The sequence below is a fragment of the Penicillium argentinense genome (genome assembly GCF_028826775.1).
Source record: "Penicillium argentinense strain IBT 30761 chromosome Unknown utg000003l_segment0_segment0, whole genome shotgun sequence".
In the NCBI taxonomy this organism is placed as follows: Eukaryota; Fungi; Ascomycota; class Eurotiomycetes; order Eurotiales; family Aspergillaceae; genus Penicillium; species Penicillium argentinense.
This window is the reverse complement of record NW_026622662.1, coordinates 2,119,644-2,142,713: the sequence shown is the minus strand read 5'-3', so window position 1 is coordinate 2,142,713 and position 23,070 is coordinate 2,119,644. Positions and strand designations below refer to the sequence as shown.

Below are 23,070 nucleotides of genomic sequence, written 5' to 3'. Positions count from 1 at the left end.
GCCATTTTCCCGCCACCGAACGCATGCTGGGACGCGCTCGAGAGCTAAGGCTGAAGAATTTCGCATTCTCGGCCTGCGGCTCATTTCTCGGGGCTTTGTTACTTTGGTGCCAGGCGGAAGGGAGTCAATCATGCAAGGTATTGACTGCTTACTGAACGGCTAGGGCATGTCAGCACCCGGGCAAAGGGTGCAATGATACCAACCGAATTCCGTTGCGTCTTCTGCTCCCATACGAAATCGAAGCAAGCCAGCAGCTGATTACAGGGAAACGGGGAGCCCTGAATACCGATGCGGTGAAACTCATTCCCACTCGCATGCAATGCCACCCGAATGTATTTCGCAGGAACAGCAAGAGAATGGCGGCGAAACCGGAAAGGATCGGTGATAGCAGAAATGTTTTTATTACCGGCATAGCCACGTGATGCTCCACGACCAGGAGGCGATCGAATCCGTATGATTCGGGTGATATCTGAGTCGAATATCACTTACACGCTCCCATCCAGCGAAGCCAGCGAAGCCAGCGAAGGGGAGTGAAGGTTGATCTCATCCAAGGATCGCCTGCGGTGAACCTTAGCTCGCGGGTGGGCCTGTCGGGAGCAGCCGGGCGACTCAGGTGCCCTACATTCTGTAGTAGTGTAGTATCTATGTATACGGGGAGGTGATCACGCGTGAGAAGTGGGTGAACTAGCACAAATAAACCGCGCTCGTACCCTGAAATAATTTCACGATGCACTGGTGTGCAGGGCCCCCCTAGAATGGCTAGAGCCCCATCATATGCACCAGTGTGAATCTGCCGCCAGATTTACTCTGCACAACCCGGAGTTGCTGGGCAGGATCACACAATATCGCAGATGCAAACATGAGCTCTTCGCAAGAGAGCAGATTCATGTTCCTCGGATGCGCTGCAAAAACTCTAGTGAATGGTTATGTAGTGTTTGGCAACGGGAGGAGACACTCATATATGTCCACAATTGTGCGAATTTGAGATGAACATGATTATTTATTATATATCGCTGCATACATATGAGACCCAAGATATACCATCACATCGTCATAATCCCCCGAAAGGTCATAGTAATGGGAGTATCAATCCCAAAAGGCCCCCTGTTAGGCTTCCGTATGAGATCCGTCTACCTGAATTGCCCGCATTGAAGGAAGTCGCCGATGCGGGCGCCGTGGCCTCCCCACCGGAGCTTTCCACCGGCGTTGAAGATTCGGTACGAGACTGTTCGCCTGTCGCCGTCGCCATCTCCGTCGTCGTTGGCTCTTTGTCATGGGCCGGTCCCAGGATCGTGGTTCTGCATTCGATAACCGTTGACACTCCGGCCAGGGCAGTACTTCCCCGGGATGATGGAGCTGCCGATGTCGATCTGCTTCCCGTTGATGAATCACCAATAGTGTGCGAGCCAATGATCGTGATTGAGCCAGTCATGGTGGCTGATCCCGTGATCGTTGTGGATCCAATAATAGTCGTGGAGCCCGCGATGTTTGTCATGCCAGTGATGGTGGTGTAAGCGGTGATCTCCGTCACAGAGCCGGTATCCGTGCTTGCGTCGCTGCTCTGGTGGTTGGAGGTCGATCGCGTGATTTCACCACTCGATGTGACATCGGTTGTCGTTCCTACAGAACTGGTTTCCATGGTTGTGCTGGCAGCTGTGGTCGCCGAACTATCTGTTGTCGAGCTCACCGCTGTCGTTGTCCCCGTCGTCGAGACATCAGTTGTCGTTGCGGAGCTGGTATCCGTTGTTGTACTAGCAGTCGCCGTGGTACTCAGGTCAGAACAATAAGCCAAAAACTGAGTAAACGTGGGAAGCAAGCTGGATGAGTATGGGTCCGACGGGGAGCTTGCCCAATTGCTGATGCAGGTCTTGCAGTTCCCGATATCCATCAGATACACCGAATCTTCTTCACAGAGCTCTGGCTTTTTGCCGATCGACTGCTGCTCGATGGCGGCATCATTGCAATCATTCCAGCAGACACCCGGAATATCTGAAAGATCCCGTTTGGCCATCCGATCGACGACAAGGTCCCAGGGGGCCGAACCACCGCCTTCAAGCAGGAAAAGGTCCCGCTTGCTATTGGTTGCATTGTGCTCCTTTGCGGTGAGGAAGATATCATACTGTAGTCCGAAGTCCTCGGGGTCTAGGTTGTAATAATCCCGGGAAAAGTTGAAGTGTTGACCCGTAGTATCCGAGGCCCATGACTCGTTGAAGACCACTGGCGGGGCCGGGATACACTCTGACGGATCACACACGTACCCATCGGCAGGAAGGCCTGCTTCGACATTGCAGCCAGATCGGTCACCCGTGTGGGGTGGTTGACAAAGGAAGCCTGGTGGGCAGCCCCATGTATAGTCACTTGGTAATACAGAGCTGGGCGTGTAGGTTGGGTTCAAGACCAAACTCGCGCAAGTCGACACAGTGGTGGTGACCGTGCTCCCAGTTTGAGTTTTCGTACTCCCGGGACTGGACACTGTATGAGTAACCGTGACCGGCACTGTCTGAGTTTCTCCCGGGCCTGTTCCAATTTGTTAGTTCCGTTATCAATATACGAAGTACGGTTCGAAAATACCGGCAACGGTGATTGTGCTGGCGGGCTGTGTGATGACGCTCGTCGTCGTCGATCCTGGAATTACACTAGTGCCCCCTGGTACTGTTACAGTGCTCGCAGGCACTGTGAAAATCGTCGTGATTGTTGACGCTGGGACTGTCGTAACAGACCCTGGCAACGTCTCAGTTGATATGACTGTGTCGCTAGATATCGCCGTTCTTGTGATAGTTATCGTTGATCCCGGCTCAGTAATTGTCGATCCTGGGGCAGTCACTGTTGATCCGGAGACTGTAACCGTCGAACCCCCGGCGGAAACTGTGATTGTCGAAGTATCTGTGATCGTTCTTGTTGTCGGACTGGCCGTAATGGTCGTTGACGCGGTGTTCGTGACGGTTGTTGCCGGAATGCTCACCGTCTCTGTCACCGTTGGGCCCGTCGAGCCACTGACAGTCTTGGTCACGGTCTCTGTAATCGTGGCACTCCCGCCTTCTGTGATCGTGCGAATAGCAGTGTTGGTGACAGTACTCGTGATAGTCTCTGTCTTAATGCTTCCAGCCTGAGTCACAGTCTGGGTGAGCGTTTGAGTGTCCGTGATGGTGTCCGTGATAGTATCAGTGACGGTATTTGTGATTGTATGTATCTCGCCCTCGCCGATCCCAATGGTCACTCCGACTGAGACTGTGACCGTCACCGTTGCTGGCTGCCATAGTCCCCTCGGCACCGGCTGTTCAGTGATTGCTGGGAGCACCGGAACCGCTGTTGGCGCAATATCGTCTCCCACGCTGGGCGAAGTGGTGAGTGCCGCAACACCACTTGCCAGCAGCGACGACCCTGCAACGAAGGCCTTCATGTTCGAGTCTCGAGAACAGCACACGCTTGGCGAGGGCCGGCAGGGGAAAACAAAAAGCAGTTCGGCTAGGCCGCGAGAAGTAGAGAGGAATGCACGGCCCTCCCCTCTAGTAGATTGCCGAGTTCCCAAAAGGAGATGGTGCGAGGCTCAAAGAAAAGCCGGCGAGGACGCCCAGACTGCCAACACCGCCTGTCTGCCCGACAGCCTCCGTCTCGTGTTGACTGCATCTCTTTCAATACATCCAAGCACGAGAAAGCCCGGATGGGGAATTGATTAGCTACGCGGCAGCGCTAGCGAATGCAGGCCCATTCAGCCGCACGGCACACGCGAGGGGCGTGGGAACCCCTCCATCGAGAGATTGACAGCCTTGTCCACGAACGGAGTTCAGTCCGAGCAATGAACTCTATCACCAAGCGTGCATTCCTCCCGACTGCATGAGATGCCCCCATTCAGGCGCCCCACGACCTCGTTCCCCCACGGCGCCCACCAATCTGTGCCGACCCCACCGCCTTGTCCTGCACCATTGTGCGGGATTAGTGCGTTGTATGCAGCCTCCAGCTTGGTGCCCGAGTTCCCCGTTAGAGTAATGATCAGAAACCCGCGCAGGGAGTTCTTCGAGTCTTCGCCAGGTCGTGCGGGGGGCTTCATTTCCCGTTGGCTCGTTGGGTGCGCACGGGGCGGAGATTGTGGAGGGGCGACATCAAAGACGTGCTGGAGAACAAAGAGACGAAGAGTGCCACGACCAAGAAAGTCGATGCTGCGCCCACCGCCAGCCTCGTATGTCGCTTTGATCGAGTCTTTTTGCCAATCCTGAGCTACATTTCATCGGTCAATAGCAACGGAGCCCAGTTAGCTCGGAGAGGGTCAGGGCGAGAGGGTCTCGTCTCGTACTGCACCAGGCCTTCCGAAGTTCTCTGTCTCTCAATCTGATCGCGAAAGCCTTCTAGCTTGGAAGGGAGATCGATTAGAGAGCGAACGGTGCAAAATGCGATCCTTCTCAGGGCTCGCATGGGCCATGCTGGCGGTCGCGGTTGACAGAGCCGCTGCAGCGTGCAATACATGGGAGAAGCAAATCAATCTGACAATGTGCAATTGGCAAGGACTGCGCGGTATGTCTGCATGGATTGCTGCCCTCTCCCTGTCCAATTTGTTCCCTTCTGACGGCCGTAGTCAACGTGCTCCACGATACCGTATTCTTGGACGGGGGTCTTCTTTGGTTGATGAAGTACGTGATCGCTGGAGCTTACCCGGGCTGCGCTGGACGTCTGCTGATGACGATAGGGGATATGAAGACGGGTGTGGAAGCCCAATTAACGACGGTACGCTGAAAGTGATGAAAATGAAGATTGCAGAAACTGGAAGCTGACCTGCAAACAGGAAATTACCAAGGCTATATATACTATCTGAATCTATCAACACCATTCAATGCCAGTTCGGACTTCATGACCGTTCTCAACAACAAAACGGTGGCGGGTGGTGTTGCCAGCAATCTGGCGCCGAACTATGTGGACGGCTTTATGTTCTCCAATGATGATGAATTTTATCTCTACGGGTCCGTCGCTCTTCCCCAAAGGCTGCAGCTCGGTCATCTCGTTAACATATGTCCAGTGGCATGTTGCGCGCCACTAATGTGACAGATCCTCCAGCTGATGACACGGTCCTTGGATATGAGGCTTATCAATATGGCTCCGATGCTTCCTTCTGGGCTCCCGGCTGGCACGCCGAAGATCTTCCCTCGGGGATGACAAGGTATATCACGAATGGAGCAGGTGCATCCGCCCCGAGCGAAAATTTGGGCTTTTACTTCAGTGGGATGCGCGCCCCGGACTGGGGCTCTTTTGACTATATAGGTTTGCAATCCAACACCACGGCCAACACGCTGATTAGCGTGGACATGTCGGAAATGGGGGACAGCAAGTGGGCCAACGACACCCTGCCGGACTACATCTTAGGTCGATCAAAAGCAGAGCTGGTTTGGGTCCCAGTCGCTGAATCGGGAATTCTGGTGGCGATTGGAGGGGTTGTTGACCCCGTTGAATTTTTTCGACGAACGAAATTGGATGACTCGCAGATAGCGAACAGCAAGAATATCAGCCCTACCTTCATGGAAACAGTCTCGGTGTACGACGTCAAGAGCCAGGCCTGGTACCTTCAGAACACCACCGGTGATATACCGCCGCAGCTGACGCAGTTTTGCTCGGTTCTGGCAAGCGCCTCGGATGGCTCATCACACAATATCTACATCTACGGCGGGTACGATGGCCTCGACTATAACGGTAATCCGTCCGACGACGTGTATATTCTTTCACTGCCGTCCTTTAAGTGGGTCAAGGCCTACAAAGGAACAAGTACCCACAGTCGGAGTGGTCACAGGTGCATCAAGATCTATCCAGACCAAATGCTTGTGTTCGGAGGGCAGCATGTCGACACGTCCCATTGTTTGGAAGACGGCGTCATCGTCAACTTCAATCTCAACAGCCTTAAATTCCAAGAACAATATGATCCTTCGCAGTGGGCAGAGTATCAAGTCCCCAAAATACTCACAGATCAGATAGGAGGAGAGTAAGTTGGCCCTGACTCCCTGAGAGCTCATTGATCGCGCTAACCCTTGCTAGCTCCTCGGGAGGAGCCACCATCACTGCTCCATCTTCGTGGACAAATAGTTCTCTGGAAGGAGTTTTCGACATTAAATATACAAAAACTATCGCGACATACTGGCCATACGATAGCACCAGCGCTGCAGAATCAAATACCAAGGGCCATGGACTCGCCACGTGGGCCAAGGCGGTAATCGGTGTGCTCTGTGGTGTGTTTGGACTTGCACTTATCATCGCCGGGATTTGGTTTTATCGTCGTCGTCGCCGTCAGCGCCAGGAGTCCAAATCTCAAACAACGGAAGATCCCGGGAATATGGAGGAGCGGAAATTGATGTACGCAGGCGGCCCAACCTCTCCAAGGCCTGGCCCGGTCTCCAACTCCACGGGCGCGGACACTGGTGTAACCCATTCTACCGTCCAAGACTCGATTGGGACCTCCGTTTCCCCTCGGACGGTTGAGTCTGGCGGAGATGCCGTCTACGAAATGCATGGTAAGAACAGTATTCTTTCACCGGCATGATGCCAATTTCTCACAATAGCTTTCTACTTAGATTCTTCGCCGGCCGAACTGCCAACGCAATACAATATTACCTCATCCACGCCGAATACTTCGCCGCCACTCAGCCCCTTGCGGAGCCCAGACTCCCCGGTCTCCCTGCAGAGTATTGCCGAATCTGATTCTGGTCAGCCATATCAGCCGGGGCATTATCGGAGTCCATCCTCCCTTTCTAACGTGCCATCCGTGTCTATTGATGATGTGGTTACTGGCCGAACCTCCTATTTCCAGGAATCCTTTGAAAATGGAAATCTCCAAAGACCACGCCATGGATCTGAAATCTCAGAAGCGAGTGCAAGCTCAGATGACAGAGGACGATTCAGCGGACACGATACGATACATGAATGAGGTCTATTACTAAACTCGAAATCGTCCCCAGTGCAGTTTGATGGTCTCTTTCTTGATCTAGCTTCGGGTGAAGCCTAGTCTTTCCAAGTACTGTACAATATCGCGGAATAGTCTTTGCTGTAATTCAAGATTGACATCAAATCATAAATCCATAGTGTAGATGAAAGGAAGCACACAAATTTGTCAATTCCCACCAATGCGTCATCTCACGTCGCACCCAATGACGGTGCCTTAATGAGACTTCCAGAATAAGATGGCAACACTTGTTGTCAGTCTGCCCCTGGCAATCGCGCTGCTATGCCGTCAGGTCACCATACATCTGAGCGATCCGATCGCGATACATTTATCGATCGTCGATCCCGCCTTTTGGCAATCATTCTGGGGTAGGAGTAGTTTGCTTGTTCCTCCTGAGGCGGTACAGTTACCTTCGTTGGCCAGACAAACACCCCCTCTCAGTCTCCATGACCTGATCGGTGTGGCGATGCTGTTTCCGCAAGAGATCGAATCAAACCCGCCGTTCGTGAAATATTTGCACCAGACGCCGTTCTCTGTGTATGAAGTGCCAATATCTCCATGTGGATCAAGACACTCTGACGGATCCTTCACGTTTGTTCCTTCCAAGAAGTAATAATCATCATCGCAGTCCATGCCGGTGTAAAGCGATAGTCTCCAAGAAGTCTCGTTTCTTCTGATTCTGTTCTGTGGTAAACGACTTTCAACTCCACTGGGAGTGCCACCCAGGGTCTTGTAGTTGCCAGTGGCAGTCTCATGGTACTCGGAGTTGTCAAAAAGCTGTTCTGGGTAACTGGTCGGGCTTCCATTCCGTTGCTGTGTAGCTGTCGCAATCACTTGCAGGGCGGATAGGATTCCACAGAGAATTGAGAAAAATAATTCTAGGTTCTTCATCTTGTCCATTGCTACCTAGTAAGAGGTTGTATTCCCAGTAGACATATCTACTGGTGTATGCCCTTTCCTAAATACTTTTCTTCGATGGTGTTTAAAAAGCTGCCAATGTGCACTATGCTTAGAACGCATCGACGGCTGAAACAGATCAAATGACAAAAAATGCCACTTCCATTGTGCTTGCATTGTGCTGTGACGTCCAATTCTGGATGTAGACACGGCGAAGTCTTCTATAGTCGAAAGCCAAATGTTCCACTTAGGGTTTAGGAGCCCAGCCAATCACCCAAGAAAGCACCGAAAGTCGCTCTTTAACATCGAAAACCGGGGAGTATGCAGACCACGGCTTGGCGATATCGTCTTTCATCGTTGTCGGATTGATTTTCTCCTTTGGCGTCAATTTGAAACTCACGACCCTTGGTAATCCAAGGTGATCATTCAAACGGCATGACTGGGCTTTGTGTGTGGCCCCTCTTTGATGTCATATAATTTGTCATCCCCTCATCCCCTCATCCCCGCTGCATTTGACACTCACTTCCAGAAATCCGTTGTGTTCGTTTATTCTGGCTTTGCTGCTTTGATCTATTTTGGTTTTCATATCAAGCCCAGTGGGTCCATTTACCAGGACACGTACGATGACGAAAGCAGGCAGCCTAGAGCAATGGTAATGAGTGCTAAAGAAATGAGTGTGTATTTCGAACGTACTGAATCTGATGGCCGGAGTGGATATAGAGGAATGGACTTGAAGCTTGGTACTGCTTGAAGAAGAATGGAATGCGGCATGCCCTTGACCGAAAGAAACAAGTCAGGTGACAGCAACAGGTCTATGACAAGACTTGCTCTATTGACTGCATTCTGTCTCCTTGTATGGTTTGAAACAGAGGGCTTGAGCACATCTCTCGAAATTCCAGTCGAAAACAATACAGAGCGTACTTCCTCGGCCCTACTTAAAAGGAAGTGAAGCCCTCTATCCGGTTTGGCCGTCCAGCCGAGGACATCTACATGCTTCATGTTTATGGCAGCGACAATGCGGGGGACCGATGTGGAGAGAGTCCAGGCATTTTTTCAGTTACTAGTCGCTCAGTCACCAGAAAGTTGCTACAAACCCGCCCAGGATCGCCTTCCACGTTGGAAACAGAGAGAAAAAGACCCTTTCAAACCCTAATCACATGATACGGGAAAAATAACAGGTTTGTACATACTCGTAATATTACCATTTCCTTTTTATAGATTGTAAGACAGATACTGTAGAGGAATATGCCAGGTTGGTTGGCGCCGGGTGACTAGGTGGTAGGCAAGAGAGGCTTAGGATAGAATGCGTGTATTCGCGTAAACACAAGATTAACGCTTAAAGAGCTCAAGCGTATCGGTTTCTAGAAGAGGGGTCTTAGACCCATAGGTTGACCGCTCAGTCTGAAGTTGACCGCTCAGTCTGACTCGGTTATGGACACGATTCTGCCAGGCATCTAGGCAGTAATGGCCTCCGTGATCTTTTCCTTGACAGATACAAGAGCCTAGAACTTAGATCCCTGGAATTCTTAGAAAGTTTCACGCAAACGCAACAAATAGCGCAAACAAAACAACATCTGAACTGGCAAAGTGTCAACTTCTCCCTTCTGCATCTCACAGTTGCTCTACTGCAGCGCTTGGTGCTTCCTGGGGGTCCATCTGGGGTCAAAGTGATAGGCAAGGCTTAACAGTAAGGTTTAGTTTCGGGATCTCCACCATTGCCTATCCCACGCCTGGTAATTTCTGTCGCACGCCCGCCACCTTGTACTCTCCTAGCGCTGCCCCGGATTGTGCCACGGACCAGCGGCAGTCCGATCTTCTTAGCTTTCTTCCATTGGTTGAATGGCAAGAAGATTGTCACGGGCCCTGGCCCGGTATTGGTCACGTGTGCCACGAGTCCTTGGCATACTAAACAAACAGAACGCATGGAGGAGACTTCTTTCCTTAAGCTTTTTGTACACAGTTCGTGACCTAGTTAGATTTAATCAAGTCTGGCTTTAGCCCTTCACAAAAGTGGCGAATATGATGAGATGCCACCGAGATATACAACTTATCATATATTGATTATTATTAGATTATCTATTTATTGGTGACCTCTCGCAGTCAAGAAAAGAACAGAAAACGTGTACAGTTTGGCCGTAACGGGTCACCTGTCGCTGCGGTCTTATGCGTAAACGCATTAGACTGTAGCGTCAGAGAAGGCCCGTCCGCGCTCCCTCGTAAGGAGGCAATGTGTCTGTATATTGCCATACTGGTTTCTATATACAGAGGGGAGGTGGGAGGGACAAAATCGAGTCTTGACTGCGTGAGAGACGACAAGCTACCACCAGAAGCAAGCAACTGACTCTTCAGAGGCAGTTGTAGGAAGGAGCCTTCCAAAATGTCGGTGTAGATGTCACGTGAGACAGCGTGGCCAACGTGAGGCAACCCCAATAAAACTTCTCCCTTTAATATAAGGGTGAAGTCAAAGTGAGAGCAAGGTTGTGACGAATGAACCTGGGAATAGCCTCATCTCGTGGAAGGGTGCCTGAGGCATAAGTTTGGGTCGTTTGCACTACGCGTTTGCTGGTGCGCGTTTTGCTGGGTATAGAAGTCCTCTTTTTCTGGCGGACTTTCTTTCTTTCTCCATCCTTCTTTATCTTAGAGATACTCATTTGTAGGCACCTAATGAATCTGCTTCTTTCGAACGGCCCGTAACAAAGGTGAGCTCTCGTTAAAATAATACTATGATTCTTTAAGACATACAAAGCAATGTAAAGTAAAGTCAAAGTACTTAGTACCTTTAAAGGACACCAAGTCGAAAAGGGGCAAGGTATGTCTCGAATTGCCATATGCATGCTTACTATCATGTGATATATTAGTAACCTTCATGCCTCTCTTCTCTTTCTCTCTCTTTCTCTTTCCTATGTTGAATATCTTCGAGATTGCTACCCTGAATCCCACAATGATGGTTTAAGGATTGAGCACCATCACAATGTACTGTATAGCACTTTAAGTGCTATTCTTAATGAAAAAAACGATATTTTCAATATTCAGGGGGAGAAGGAGAGCCTTATAACCTGTCAAAGCTGTAAGAAGAAGATCTAGGGAGAGAGAAGAATCTTGATTCCTAGATCTATAGAAAAGGCAGGTATTTATACCCTGACAATCTGGCAAACATACAAACAAAGCTGACAAACCGACATCAGACAGACAGCAAAACGCTCAGTCTGCAAACATCTAGCAGCTTCTGGGAACATATAACAGCATTCTTGAACACAACCCATAAATAACCAAACAACAGGTGGAGCCTATCATTCTGCACCTCCACAGGTTGTTGACCCCTAGCCACTACCAAAATCTGTGTCGACCAGGCTGAGCTTTGTGACGAGGTCTTTGACGCCATCTGTGTTGATCTTTTTCTCGCCCGCCTTATCCGAAAGGGCCTTCCCAATTTCCACCACTGCTGTGACCAAGCCCTTGGCATCCGGATTTTCTTTTTTAATGATATCGTCTGGGATGTCCATGATTGCATCCAGGACTTGCGCAAAGTCCCCCCTGGCCAAGCCTAGGATCGCCCGTAATAGTGATCCAAATGTGCGAGTCAGCATTTCCAAGCCCTGTGTATCTGTTTCTTTCAGAGATGACCCATTGGCGTAGTTGAAAGTAAACTTCTCCGTCGGTTTGGGGAATCCACCTCCAATCATAATATAATCAGAGGTACTTGTAATCAAGGTGTCCTCGTTTTTATTCCATGTATGCGATGGATACTTACCATGGACCCTTTTCTTTTTTTGGGATCAAAATTAGTAAAATAATGCGGGTTGGCGGAAACAGCGGTACTCACCTCTGGTGGGATAGAGGCCCAGTGTTTGTTACCCAACTTGTTGTGAGGGTCATCAGTTACAAACTTGTCGTATGTTTTCCGATTATTCCCTTTAGTCCCGAATAGCTGCTTGGGAAACAGCGTGATAGTGCGGCCGGTCGACACGTCTGCCCCTTGCATTTTCGATACGGTCCCCCTGTCGTCGTACTTAGGGAGAAGCTTCTTGTTGGTCCTCACCGCGATGAATTCGTTTGTACCATCATTGGCCGACTTGACGAACAATCCAACCCAATTGAGGGCAGCATAGTTGCCACTGCCCCAAACAGTGATCGCTGGATTGGTCGCCTTGGGGGCACGAACAGCCACAAGTCTTTCTTTCTTGAGACCAAACTTGGCGCGGGAAGAATAATGACTACTTCTTTGGTCTCTTTCAGTCTTTTCGTCTGTGAAGGCGTCATGCCAGTTGGGAACACTTTTCGCGAATGCCGCATTCTCGCCTCCGATCAAAAAGAACATCTCGGCCGCATTCACATGGACGGAGAACAACCAGTAGTCCTCTTTGCTATCATCGAACTGGTTGTTACCTTTAAACTGGCGGAATTTCCACAATCCATGTTCCATATCCACTTTAAGCCGGTAATCGAGAAGTGGTACATCAGACCCAAGGTCTTCTTTCAGTCTAACGTTCATAAGGTATTCGACCTCGAAAGTCGCGCTCATGGGATCTGCCGTTTCAAGATCTTCCTCCATGCTCGGTGCAGGGGGTTCCGAAGCCCTGGAGACTTCGGGACTATCACGGGGTTCATTGTCACTTGACATGACGAGGAGGAAGCACGGTAAAAGATGATGGAGACAACGAATGGATCAGGAATACAACACGTTAGGTATAGAAAAGGTGCGCATATAAATAATAATAAGGGGCAGCCCGTTCAGCGACGCTGGCTGAATCTGTTGGTATCTGGAAAAGCAAGCTGCGGAAGCAAGGCTCATTCTGATGTACTTTGGATGCATTCCTTGATCATCAGTTCAAGCCATATTGAATGATCCAATTGGCGCGCATTTTGCATATGTCGCACAGCGTATCTGATTATGCAGGGGGCCTGGAATTCTGCGGTACCACTAATAAAGACTGTCTCTGGTGACGTTTCGTCACAGCTCTGATGCCACGGGGCTGCGGACAGGTGTTCAGATGCCATTGGCCATGCCGCGAGTAGTACGCCGCTTCGATCTCCATAATTGAACCGTTGCTGCCATTCATGAGGTGGACTATCACTAGCTGATCAGCTGCAAGCAAGATGTACACATAAGGGTGGTAGCTAGGGGTACTAATCCGGTGTGGCTGCCGTAATTTGAGCTGAAATGATGCTACTACTTACATATGTTCTACGCGCACTGGCACATCTCATTGGGCGATGGTCATACTTTTGCTGAGTCGGGCTGAAAGCCCTGGGAAGGCTTTCTATTCATCCAGCATAATCCAGATTCTCTCCCTTTCTTTTTGTCAAGTGGTGACACAAGAGCATAGCAGTCATCACTGGACCAACAAGAAAATGAAGCATTGAATTACCACTTCCGACATCGCCGACGAAGGGGGCTTTCCAATTGAGACTGTTCAGGCCAAGGACGCAAGGATGGTGTTTTAATGTATTAGCAGACAAACCCGAATAAAGAAATTAGCGGGGCGAGTAAAGAATATCAGTTTCACGAGCATTCCTCTCGCTGCATTCAATCACTTCACTAGCGCGGGCGAGACTCCCTTGACATTGTCTTAGCATTGTTGCTGAACGCAGATGGCTGAGTTAAGAATTAATTATGCTGCTGCTGGATTTTCTTAGTTCTCTGTGATTCAGAGTTAGTATAAATACCGCGATATTTCTACTCTTCCACTCAACGTCACCATCGCTCTTTTCAAACCTCCACGGACACCCTCAAAGAAATCTCCGGAAATCACCTCTTTGACATTATGAAAGTCCAACTTGCCATAATTGCCATTTCACTTCCTACTGCACTTTGTAAATGCTATTATCAGAACAGGGAGTGTGAATGGTATGGAGTCGCCCCATTTTGTGGCTCTAGTGACCACAAACTCGGTGACATTGATTCTGGCAAAGAGCTTGTCGAAAGCACTCAATATTATGACAAAGATATTGCCTGTGATCGAATTGAACCCTATTCTAATGATTGCTGCAATGACTACGGAAGCTCCTGTGCTTTTTCCAGTTATAAGAGGCTCTGGTGTAATGTGTAAGTGGCAGCCTCTGCTTATGTCATTTTTAGAGGCTAACATTGCAAACAGGAAATCATAGCTATTTAGCTATAAATGCCACTCTCCAAGCAGCGTTGTGGATAGAGGACGGGTAGGAATAATGTTTGGGTACAGAAATATGATGCTGGAATCCATAGCTCGGAGGTGGATTATCTAAATTGCCGATTGCTTTGTATTAGTCATATTGCCCCCATAAATTGCCGGATAGGGGCTATATATTAATTCAGACTCTCCTTTGCGATTCCATTGGTTGAAGCATATATCCACTACACCCTGGGTTGTCACATATGTTACACACCACTGCTACATGTTCGGCCGAGGTCTAACCCTATTTTTGTACTATTCAGTCCTACAGTAGCCATCTATGAAATAGTCTGTTCTTGCTGCTTATCATGTGTAAAATCATCTTATGCTGCCATGGGCTCAGATTGCGCGCCATTATGCAACGGTTTAGGGGTGTTTGAGTTGGGACGATGGCATGGCTGGCATAGCTTATTTTTGCATCAGTAATAATACATAACATTACAGCCCTCGTCCGTTTGAATTTTACTGTTCAAAATCGAAACATGATCTAAAGTACGGAACTAACCACAACTGGAATTAGAGGATCGTGTGATTAGGGTTTGAAAGAGCTTCCCTATGTTTCCAACATGGAAGGCGATCCTGGGCGGGTCTGTAGAAATTTCACTCTGTTAGTCTCCAACATCGGTCGCCGGTTTTTGGACGCAGTTTGCCGAATGAGTGTCTTCTCAGCAACTATCTGCTATTGACAACCTTACAACTCTCAGGGTCTTCCCAGAAGACCTTTATGGTTATATTCCTTTACTCGTCAGGTGTTACATCTCCAAATCTGTGATAATGATGAATTTTAATTCCCCAGCCGGTATCGGCTCCACATATCAAGGATGTCGAAGGCTAATCACGCGCCCCTGAAATTTCTTTTTTTTTTTTTTTTTTTTTTTTTTTTCCTGGGGATAGGTTGCGCTTCTACCCTGGAGCGGCATCGTCTGGCCTATTCCCTTAAATAAAATGTTACACTAGGAATGAAGTTGGTCCATCAGTGGCTTGTGCAAATATCCAAGTAGAGAAACAATTTCCGGATGCCTACATTACATAAAACCACATACTCTGGCAAGGCAGACTTGGATCTTCTGCAGATCTCAGTTTTTTTCTCCTTTCAGCCATTCATACTCTAGGTATAGTGAGAATGCTGGAAATTCTCTCCTTTTTGCGACGGTGGGAACAGCCGCCGTGACTGTTCTCAATCCCAGCGACTATGCCGACCTCGAGGCTGATGCTACCGACAACGCACTAACTGCCAGCTGGGGCTATAGTCAAACAGCCTATCAAGTCTATCCAATTCATGGCATGGCACACAGCAGGCTGTCTCACACAGGACCTTCAAAGTATCTGCAATCGATACGAGCGTCATTGTTGTAACAGAAGCTTCATCTGTCAAAGTCTCATCAAGCGCGGCTTTTCCAGTGACTCATATCAAACTAGCTTTTATGGCTTGAATTATGCGGTGAACGTAGCCAATGACTCTATTACGTGGCTTGATAATGTCAACATCACTGTGCATAATGGAGCTGCCAATGTCTACATCTACGGGAATAGCTCCTACGCCTACGTGTTGGATTCGGATCCTTAACAGCTCCGGGCCTGTCTCACTTCGGCTTCACGCCGCAGGATACGGTACAGTTGTTGGTAAGAATGTACCCCACTACTCGGGCGCATATCGTTCTTCCTCCTTCGCCGGCGACAGTCCAAAAGGATACGTGTTTGTTTATGACTCCGTTGCACATACCGCCGGCATTGGCAGTGCTATTTTCTACGGTCAAAGGACGGTATACACACACAATATTGTTGGAGTTGCCAAGAATGCACCCATTACATTCTTGATGGTGCCCAAATGGATATATACACTCGGACCTGAGTGCTGGACTGCTTGCCGGTGCGGTCATCTTTTCTTCTGGAGAGCTCCAGTCCGGCTTGGAATTCACCTTGAATCAATCCGTAACTATCTATTCAGTCCGCAGAAGGAGCTGGCTTTTAGTTTGGCAACGTCATCGCCAGTGCTATACTTGTCAGTACTCGCATTTACACGGCCTCTGGAATCCTTGTGGTCGCCAATTATTCCCAAGTCGCCCAGGACTTTGTCCATTTCGCCGACTCCACAAACTCTGCGGAAGCCACGGTTCTTGTTTCCGAGTCTGAACTGAATGGCGATCTTGTTGCTTATAATTGCAGCACTGGACACTCAGTAGCCATTCAACATGGACGAGGGCTGCATACTTTGCCAATGGACAGTCCTCATTTTTCGTCTCTCTCAACGCGACATCATCTTGGGCCGTGACTAGAGACACAATTTTGATCAACTCTACGATCTTTAATATTGAGCGATCTCAGGGGTCTCCCTTGTTGAACTGTGGCATGTTGTGTAAACACTCAGGCAAATTGGGCGAACGATGAATAAGCCTTTCCCGAAGTGTCCTAGTGTATTTGACCACCCCCTCAGTTTGTCAATTAATATAATCGCAATATACAAATAGGGGACTCGCAATGTTCTTATGAGATGCATCTTCAGTTCTCGACTCTCCTCAATTTCTGAGTGTCTCGGAGTCGAGATAACCTTTTACCGCATTGCGCTTACCCAGGTGTCTTTCTGTCCCGGACTTTTGGTATACATAGTGATGCCATGGATTGCTAAATATACACTCGTCACTTGCAGAAAATCTAAAGAGGACACCAGTATATGATAAGATAAAGTCAATGCTATCCTAAGAATCAGATGAATCTGTCTATTGGTATCCGATCTCACCCTCGTGCGGAATGAGGTCCACGGGGTCAAATCGGGGCATCAAACCTCTACTTTATGACTCAGGATCTGATCCAAGCCGGGCAATTCTCGCTATAAATTGATGTAATCTCATGATAAGGGCTTGGATCAGTCCAGATAATATCGAATCTATCGATCTTTAGTCCCTCCATCCAATTCTCAAATGGTATTCTCGCGGATCTTACCGGTCATGAGGATAATTTGGTGCATCCTTACTTCCCAACTCCTCCACAGTATGAGTCATCCGACGATATTCCCAGCAAATAAGAATGTTTCCTGTTCTATTGTAGCGGTCGACTATGTTCTTGACGTACTTGTACTCGTTACGTTTGCACGATGTGTCAACCGACAAACCCAGGTCACTGGCTAGTGGTATCATGGTCTCGTACGGCCGCGCTCTTCTACCATCTACGCCTTGGTTATACGATCCACATGCATTTTGCCTCTTCTGAGCCTCATGTTGCATACTTGCTCTCGGCCTTTGGGCCACAATATAGTCAATCTCATACTCGGAATCGGCGCCGACCACATGGCGTAGGCACTGGGCCCGCTTCACGCCATCAGCACTGAGGCCGGTTCCCCCATGCATGGGCTTTTTGCCATGTCGAACCAGGTAAACCGTCGGTCGCGACATGGACGAGGTGGCTAACACCAAGAGCAAGTACCATAGACCTGTACACTTCATTTGGCTTCACTGCGCGGGCTGACCTGCGCCCTGAAAGGACTTTCGGTGGCAGTTCGTTGAGATGCCGCCCCTCCATGATGTATATGGGGGATTCGCGCTCGCCCGTTGCTTTTGCTGTGGGTAGCAGATGCCATCCGCGACCTGTTTGCAGTGGGTCTCGTGCTTCTATTTACGCACGAAGGCTAGTAAGGAGGTGCGATCCCAGACGCATTTTCTTCTGCGAAGCCATCCAGCATCACGACCTGCAAGGCTTCCGCCGATATTGCCTTGTGATTTGTCGACGTCGACCGACTCTGTAGGCGCGTGGAGAGCCATCGAGCCTGACCGTCTCACCTCCTCCTCCGCCTCCTCTTCCCCATCCGGTCCATCATGCGAAGAGAGTTTATTAAGGCGGCCGTGGCTCTCCACAGTCTGACTGTTCGATCAGCTGGCTTGGCTCAGAATCGTCGGCCGGGGCTGTGTGGAGCGAGGCAGCTGATCTGCGGTCGGCGAGCGTTGAGTCTTCACGGCGAAGCATGACCCAAGCCAGCCCGGGGATGGCAAGGAGACATGGTCGACTTGTTTCATCCGTGAAAAGTGCTGCTTCGGATAATATGGGACTGTTAATCGATTTTGTTATTGCGTATGGCTGCGACATGGTTGCGGTCCTTGAGGGTTGTTGCAGAGGAAATGCCGGGGGTACCTTGCGGGCTCGGCTTGTCTGCAACTGCCGACATTGCTCGAACATGCCACAACTCAAGAAGATCAACAGCCCTCCTGTCGACAAAATTGCTCTCTTGCAATGATCAGCTTTTTCCGTCTCGTTCCGATAGAATTAGAGAAGATTCTTTTTCTTAGGTTTGCCTACTCTGAAGCACAATGTTAATGTAGAGGTATACATGAAATAGCAATTACTTGTCAGATGCCAACTATGCGAAGCTAATAACATATCCACGGATATGGTATTGTAGCCTTCGGTAATATCTGTGATTCAAAGTAATTCAATGGCCCACCTGATTATTAGGGATCCTACGCAAAGCAATTTCGTGCTTGGGGGATATCCCGAAACACAATTGTACGTCAAGAGCGTGCTACCGACACCTGCCTTATACCTGCTCGGCCTTGGTAGCGCCCGCAGCTTCTTTGTCCACCGATTGCGCGCGCTCCTCGTGGAAGGCCGCCAGTTTCTCGGATTGGATTGCCCCCGTCTCGAGTTGTCGCACGTGCTGGAACTGCACCTTAGTTTTCCACGGCTTGAGGCCTGGGGTGTTGAACATATGGTCCACGTCCTCCAGGGTCTTGCCCGCCGTCTCGGGGAACGCGAAGAACACATGTACGGTCATGGTGAAGCAAAACACGCCGAAGACCAGATACACCTTCCATTTGATGTTCTCAAAGGCGGGTGGCACGAAGTATGACAGCGCAAAGTTGAAAATCCAGTTAGACGCTGTGGACACTGCCACGGCCTTGCCTCGCAGACGCAGCGGATACAGTTCCGGCGGATAGATCCAGCTGACGGGGCCCCACGTCGGCGCAAAGCTGGCCACGAAAAGGTAGGTGCACGCGATGACGCCCTTGGCCGCGGCAGGGGCATCCGACAGGTCCCACGATTGTTCCCGGGTGTTGTTCAGACCCCCGGGGGTGCGGGCTTGCCGTACGAGGCCATGATCCCCGCGTTGGCAAACATCCAGGTCATCATGAGCGTTGAGCCGATGAGGAGTGGGAGTCGACGGCCCCATCTATCGATGAAGAGCAGGGCAAAGATGGTCATCACAACATTAATGACGTATTGAATGGAAGATGCGACCAGGTTGGCATTGCCGGAAAGGCCGGCCATGCCAAACACGTATCTAGGAATTGCGGTTAGCCCATTGTTCGAGTTCCTTGTCGGTTGTGGGGGAGGAGGGGAGGGGTTCTGGTGACAAGGACCTACGTGATATAGAGCATCATGACATTCATTCCCGTCAGCTGGGACCAGATCTGGGTAAACATGCCGATATGAGTGCGGTAGATCATGTTCGGCTTGAAGAGGTCGAGATACGAGGCGTCGGTGTTTTGCCGCTCAAACTCCACCATCTCGCGAATCTCCTGCAGCTCGGTCTGGACAAAGGCGTCGTTGTGATTGCCTTTGGCGTGCACCCGGGCGAGAACGTCATGTGCCTCCTCCCAGCGATCATGCTTGGCCAGCCACCGCGGGGATTCGGGCATAATGAAGATCATAAAAAAGAGGAAGACCGCTGGTACCATCTGCAGGCCCCAGGGGAGACGCCAGGCCGACGGGCCCTCGAGGAAACTGCTGCCGTACGACACGTAGAACATAATCAAAATGCCCCAGGTAATAGCCCATTGCTGCGCACCCACGACGGTACCACGCTTACTGGGCTGCGCCAGCTCGGCCACATACACCGGAACTTGGGCACTAAGAATACCGACGGAGAGGCCGTTGATGAATCGACCCACCACCAGCTGGGCAATGCTGAACGAGGCACAGGAGATAGCAGAGCCGATGCACCAAATGACCGAGCCGACCTGGATCGCGTGCTTTCGACCCAGCCAGTCTGTCACAATACCAGAAATGAGGGCACCCACAAAGGAACCTCCAGGCATCGCCGCAGAAATGCCGCCCTGGGTGCTGGAAGTTGGGCCGCCGCAGCTGCCTTCCTCGTTGGTCCCAGTCTGGTTGAAAAAACATCGATATTGCTGCGTGCCAAGACTGAGACGACGAGCTGTCAGCAAGGACACTTTGAAAAAGTCACCCACCCTGAAGGCGTGGGTCTCTGGAGCATGACTTACATGGCAGACATGGAGGCAATATCGAAACCAAACAGTGCACCGCCAATGACGGCCACCGTGGTGATGATGTAGATGTTCCCGATGGTATAAACCATGATGATCTCGGGGACGGCAGATCCCTCCTTGGGCCTGCGGATCAGGGTGAGTCAGGGTTGGCGAAACCGATGGAAATTTCGAAGTGGAAAGCAAAGAAAGAAGAGCCAGGAAGGGCGGGGGGTGCGGGTTGAAGTATAGCCCGCGTCCCCCACGCCATCCACGACATCAAACGGACACCCAAAAAAAGGCAAATTCCAGAAAATCAAAGCGCGAATGAAATGACCCGTACTACTACTGTCCTGCTGGTAGTAGACGTCCAACTGGATCCCACGCTAGCCCAACCAAGTAAACGCAAGGATGGACCCAGAGAGGCCGTTTGCGGAGATGCGGGGGAAACATGTGCACGCCTCGTATACTTCCAGGTGGACTGCTCACCTCAACCTGTTTGCGTGGATTTCTGTGGATTTTCTTTGTTCTTTTCTTTTTCCGAGACGTCTTTGCCCGGTGGACCAACATTGTCCCTCAGAAGTTGCTCCTGTCCGGAGTCTCTTTCTGTGGTGGGCTCACTGCTGGACAAGAAGGCAATCCACGGCTTCCCCGGACTTTGGACCCTCCACTCCCTTCCGACAACTGCTCACTCTTCACTCTCCATCCAGTCCTCACCCAATCCTGGAGAGTTTCCATGCCGAGCCAATGTGAGTTTCTTGAGCTGCAGATCCAATCATGACCGACCCTCCGACCGCTTGGGCCCGCCAGCGCATGCAACTTCAAGGGTCGACGGCCAACGCCACATGGTTTCATCGCGCCATGCTCTCTCGATCTGTCTCCACCCTCCCTCCCTTTGTGTCTCGGGCTTTCGGGCAATGTGATGCTTTTGTACTCTTCCGTCGTTGGCCATGAAATCGCAGGCGGTTGGCCTCCTTTCTCACCCACGGGACCCTGGCGGTCCTCGGGTTCGGCTGCGGTCACCCACGTCAGTAATACCTCTCTCATTGGTGTTGTCAGCAGGCATCTGGGACTCGGCACCTTGGCCAGCATCTCGGCGAATCCGCGACGTGCCTCCTGCTCGAGCTCACTCGTCCGTGCCGCCCCTTGTGGTTGTCGGGCCCGTTGCCGTCGAGCTGGCCCCCGATCTGTGAAAGATCGACCATACACAAAGCGCCTTTCAAAAGCCATGTCACCCCGCCACCAAATCACGGGGGCTCCCAAAGGGGACATCTGCTTGTGGCCGTGCCCTCAGAGCGTGGATTCAATAGGAATGGGCGTCTCCTGGGAGCTAATTTCCCTGCCAGAGCATGACATGCGAAGGGTTCTATATACAAGGAACAGACGCATGGGTCTGGTGAGCCATGTGCCACCAACTGCTTGGCTGATGTGGTCTGTGGTCTCACCAACAGACCAGGACGACAGCAAAAGATCAGCAGCATCCGGTACTTTGCTCTCCCCCACGTCAGCCCAGACTGCCCATATGCCCCCCTTTCCATCGAATCGACGCTTCGCGCATCTTGGCGAGACTTCAGGCCGGCTCGGCGCAGTTCAACCTGGGGCCATTCGCGTTCCTGACAGCCCGATGCAACGCCGTCGCACGCGCGAGATGAAAGGGGCTCCGCGAAATCACAGCTCTCGGATGGATTGATGGCGTGCCGGAACGCAAAGCGGGCGACGCGAGTCCACTTCACTGGAAGCCTCCCAAGGCGCGAAGTCGCGGGCGGCTGGACTTGGCTTCGGGCGCTCGACGCCGTCGCAGTGGCGGACAGCCACACAATCACGCTCTCCTTGCCGGTATAGCCGGGGCCTTGCCAGGTGGTGAGAGCGAGTCCAGCAGTGGGCCATGTTGAACATTCCCAAAGACCGTCGCTCCGAACGTGATGCCCCTCATTTGTTGAAAGGAGATACCGGCGCATGCATAAACACCCAGACCCGACCATCAGAAACCGCGCTTGGATCGAGGCAGTGACTGCTCATCGACGCATTCTCCCCCGGTCGGTAGGAGCTAGACCGAAGTCCTAGAAATGTTGTTAGTGGCGTAAGCTGGGAGATCGCATCCGCTGCAGCGCACGTTACTGTGGTATAACCTTGGAATCCCCCCACCGTAGCTTCGTAGCTTCTAGGGTGATGGATAGGAGCTGCCACTCCTCCATGACTTACGGTTTTGTCCAGGTTGTCCCGAGTGGTGATCGCCTTGATTTTCTCAAATGTCATCCACCATCCGATGCCGATCGTCGTCCCACCCAATCGGAGGGCCCGCTATATCTCTCGAATAGGGAATGTACAAACAATCTAGAAGCGTCTCACCATCAGAAATCTCAATGAGGGAAATGTCCGAGTGTGCAACAGTGGTCAAGTGTGATATAGTTCACGATGTGAGATTATCATTTTGCTGCGATTTCGGCGCTCGTAATATGCCGTGTCGTTTGTTGAGTTTCAGCAGTCTTCAATGCCGCTGAGGCCATGAGGGCTACTATGCCATCCTCCCTGAGTCGCACTAACCTTATACGGTAACGCGGGCCTTCGGGAAGTGTGTATAGCACATTTCCACTCAGGGGTTATCTTAGATTATTAGACATCTTCAATATTACTTTATTGCTGGCTTAAGCGATTCCCTCCGGATCCTATCCCTCATCTCAACATTGTTCAGTCTTCGAGGCGTTCAGTCTATTGATCGGGCCATGAATCGAAGGACGTGATTGAAAGAGATATATATCGTAGTACATATTCATCTTTGAAACCCTTGGTCACCCACGAATACTACTCCTTAAATGTTTGTAGCGACATTTTAAAAGATTTACAAGCTCCTTCTTTCTAAATGTGCTATGTATCAACTGTTTTCGGCTCTCTTGCGGCTCTCTTGCGGCAA

The 23,070-nt window shown here is 50.6% G+C and overlaps 8 protein-coding genes across 8 annotated transcripts; 2 read left to right on the top strand and 6 right to left on the bottom strand.

The window, feature by feature from the left end:
• Positions 1–1,069: 1,069 nt before the first annotated feature.
• Positions 1,070–3,400, bottom strand: N7532_002910 (uncharacterized protein; the record flags this gene model as incomplete). The annotated part of the gene is made up of 2 exons (XM_056615404.1): positions 1,070–2,517; positions 2,572–3,400. The coding sequence occupies 2 exons, from the start codon at positions 3,398–3,400 to the stop codon at positions 1,070–1,072; spliced, it is 2,277 nt and encodes a 758-aa protein (XP_056478376.1).
• Positions 3,401–3,784: 384 nt separating this feature from the next.
• N7532_002909 (uncharacterized protein) lies at positions 3,785–4,417 on the bottom strand (the record flags this gene model as incomplete). Its single annotated transcript, XM_056615403.1, has 2 exons — positions 3,785–4,215; positions 4,378–4,417. 2 exons carry the CDS (start codon positions 4,415–4,417, stop codon positions 3,785–3,787), a joined length of 471 nt encoding a protein of 156 aa, XP_056478375.1.
• N7532_002908 (uncharacterized protein) lies at positions 4,386–6,901 on the top strand (the record flags this gene model as incomplete). The annotated part of the gene is made up of 7 exons (XM_056615402.1): positions 4,386–4,509; positions 4,571–4,625; positions 4,682–4,719; positions 4,778–4,952; positions 5,009–5,962; positions 6,016–6,488; positions 6,537–6,901. 7 exons carry the CDS (start codon positions 4,386–4,388, stop codon positions 6,899–6,901), a joined length of 2,184 nt encoding a protein of 727 aa, XP_056478374.1.
• Positions 6,902–11,606: 4,705 nt separating this feature from the next.
• N7532_002907 (uncharacterized protein) lies at positions 11,607–12,431 on the top strand (the record flags this gene model as incomplete). Its single annotated transcript, XM_056615401.1, has 2 exons — positions 11,607–11,705; positions 11,757–12,431. The coding sequence occupies 2 exons, from the start codon at positions 11,607–11,609 to the stop codon at positions 12,429–12,431; spliced, it is 774 nt and encodes a 257-aa protein (XP_056478373.1).
• Positions 12,432–16,761: 4,330 nt separating this feature from the next.
• Positions 16,762–17,354, bottom strand: N7532_002906 (uncharacterized protein; the record flags this gene model as incomplete). Its single annotated transcript, XM_056615400.1, has 2 exons — positions 16,762–16,849; positions 16,906–17,354. The coding sequence occupies 2 exons, from the start codon at positions 17,352–17,354 to the stop codon at positions 16,762–16,764; spliced, it is 537 nt and encodes a 178-aa protein (XP_056478372.1).
• Positions 17,355–17,570: 216 nt separating this feature from the next.
• N7532_002905 (uncharacterized protein) lies at positions 17,571–17,956 on the bottom strand (the record flags this gene model as incomplete). The annotated part of the gene is made up of 2 exons (XM_056615399.1): positions 17,571–17,820; positions 17,913–17,956. 2 exons carry the CDS (start codon positions 17,954–17,956, stop codon positions 17,571–17,573), a joined length of 294 nt encoding a protein of 97 aa, XP_056478371.1.
• A 534-nt stretch (positions 17,957–18,490) lies between these two features.
• On the bottom strand, positions 18,491–20,272 carry N7532_002904 (sugar porter family MFS transporter; the record flags this gene model as incomplete). The annotated part of the gene is made up of 4 exons (XM_056615398.1): positions 18,491–19,123; positions 19,171–19,234; positions 19,318–20,145; positions 20,178–20,272. The coding sequence occupies 4 exons, from the start codon at positions 20,270–20,272 to the stop codon at positions 18,491–18,493; spliced, it is 1,620 nt and encodes a 539-aa protein (XP_056478370.1).
• Positions 20,273–21,827: 1,555 nt separating this feature from the next.
• Positions 21,828–22,046, bottom strand: N7532_002903 (uncharacterized protein; the record flags this gene model as incomplete). The annotated part of the gene is made up of 1 exon (XM_056615397.1): positions 21,828–22,046. The coding sequence occupies one exon, from the start codon at positions 22,044–22,046 to the stop codon at positions 21,828–21,830; it is 219 nt and encodes a 72-aa protein (XP_056478369.1).
• Positions 22,047–23,070: the final 1,024 nt, after the last annotated feature.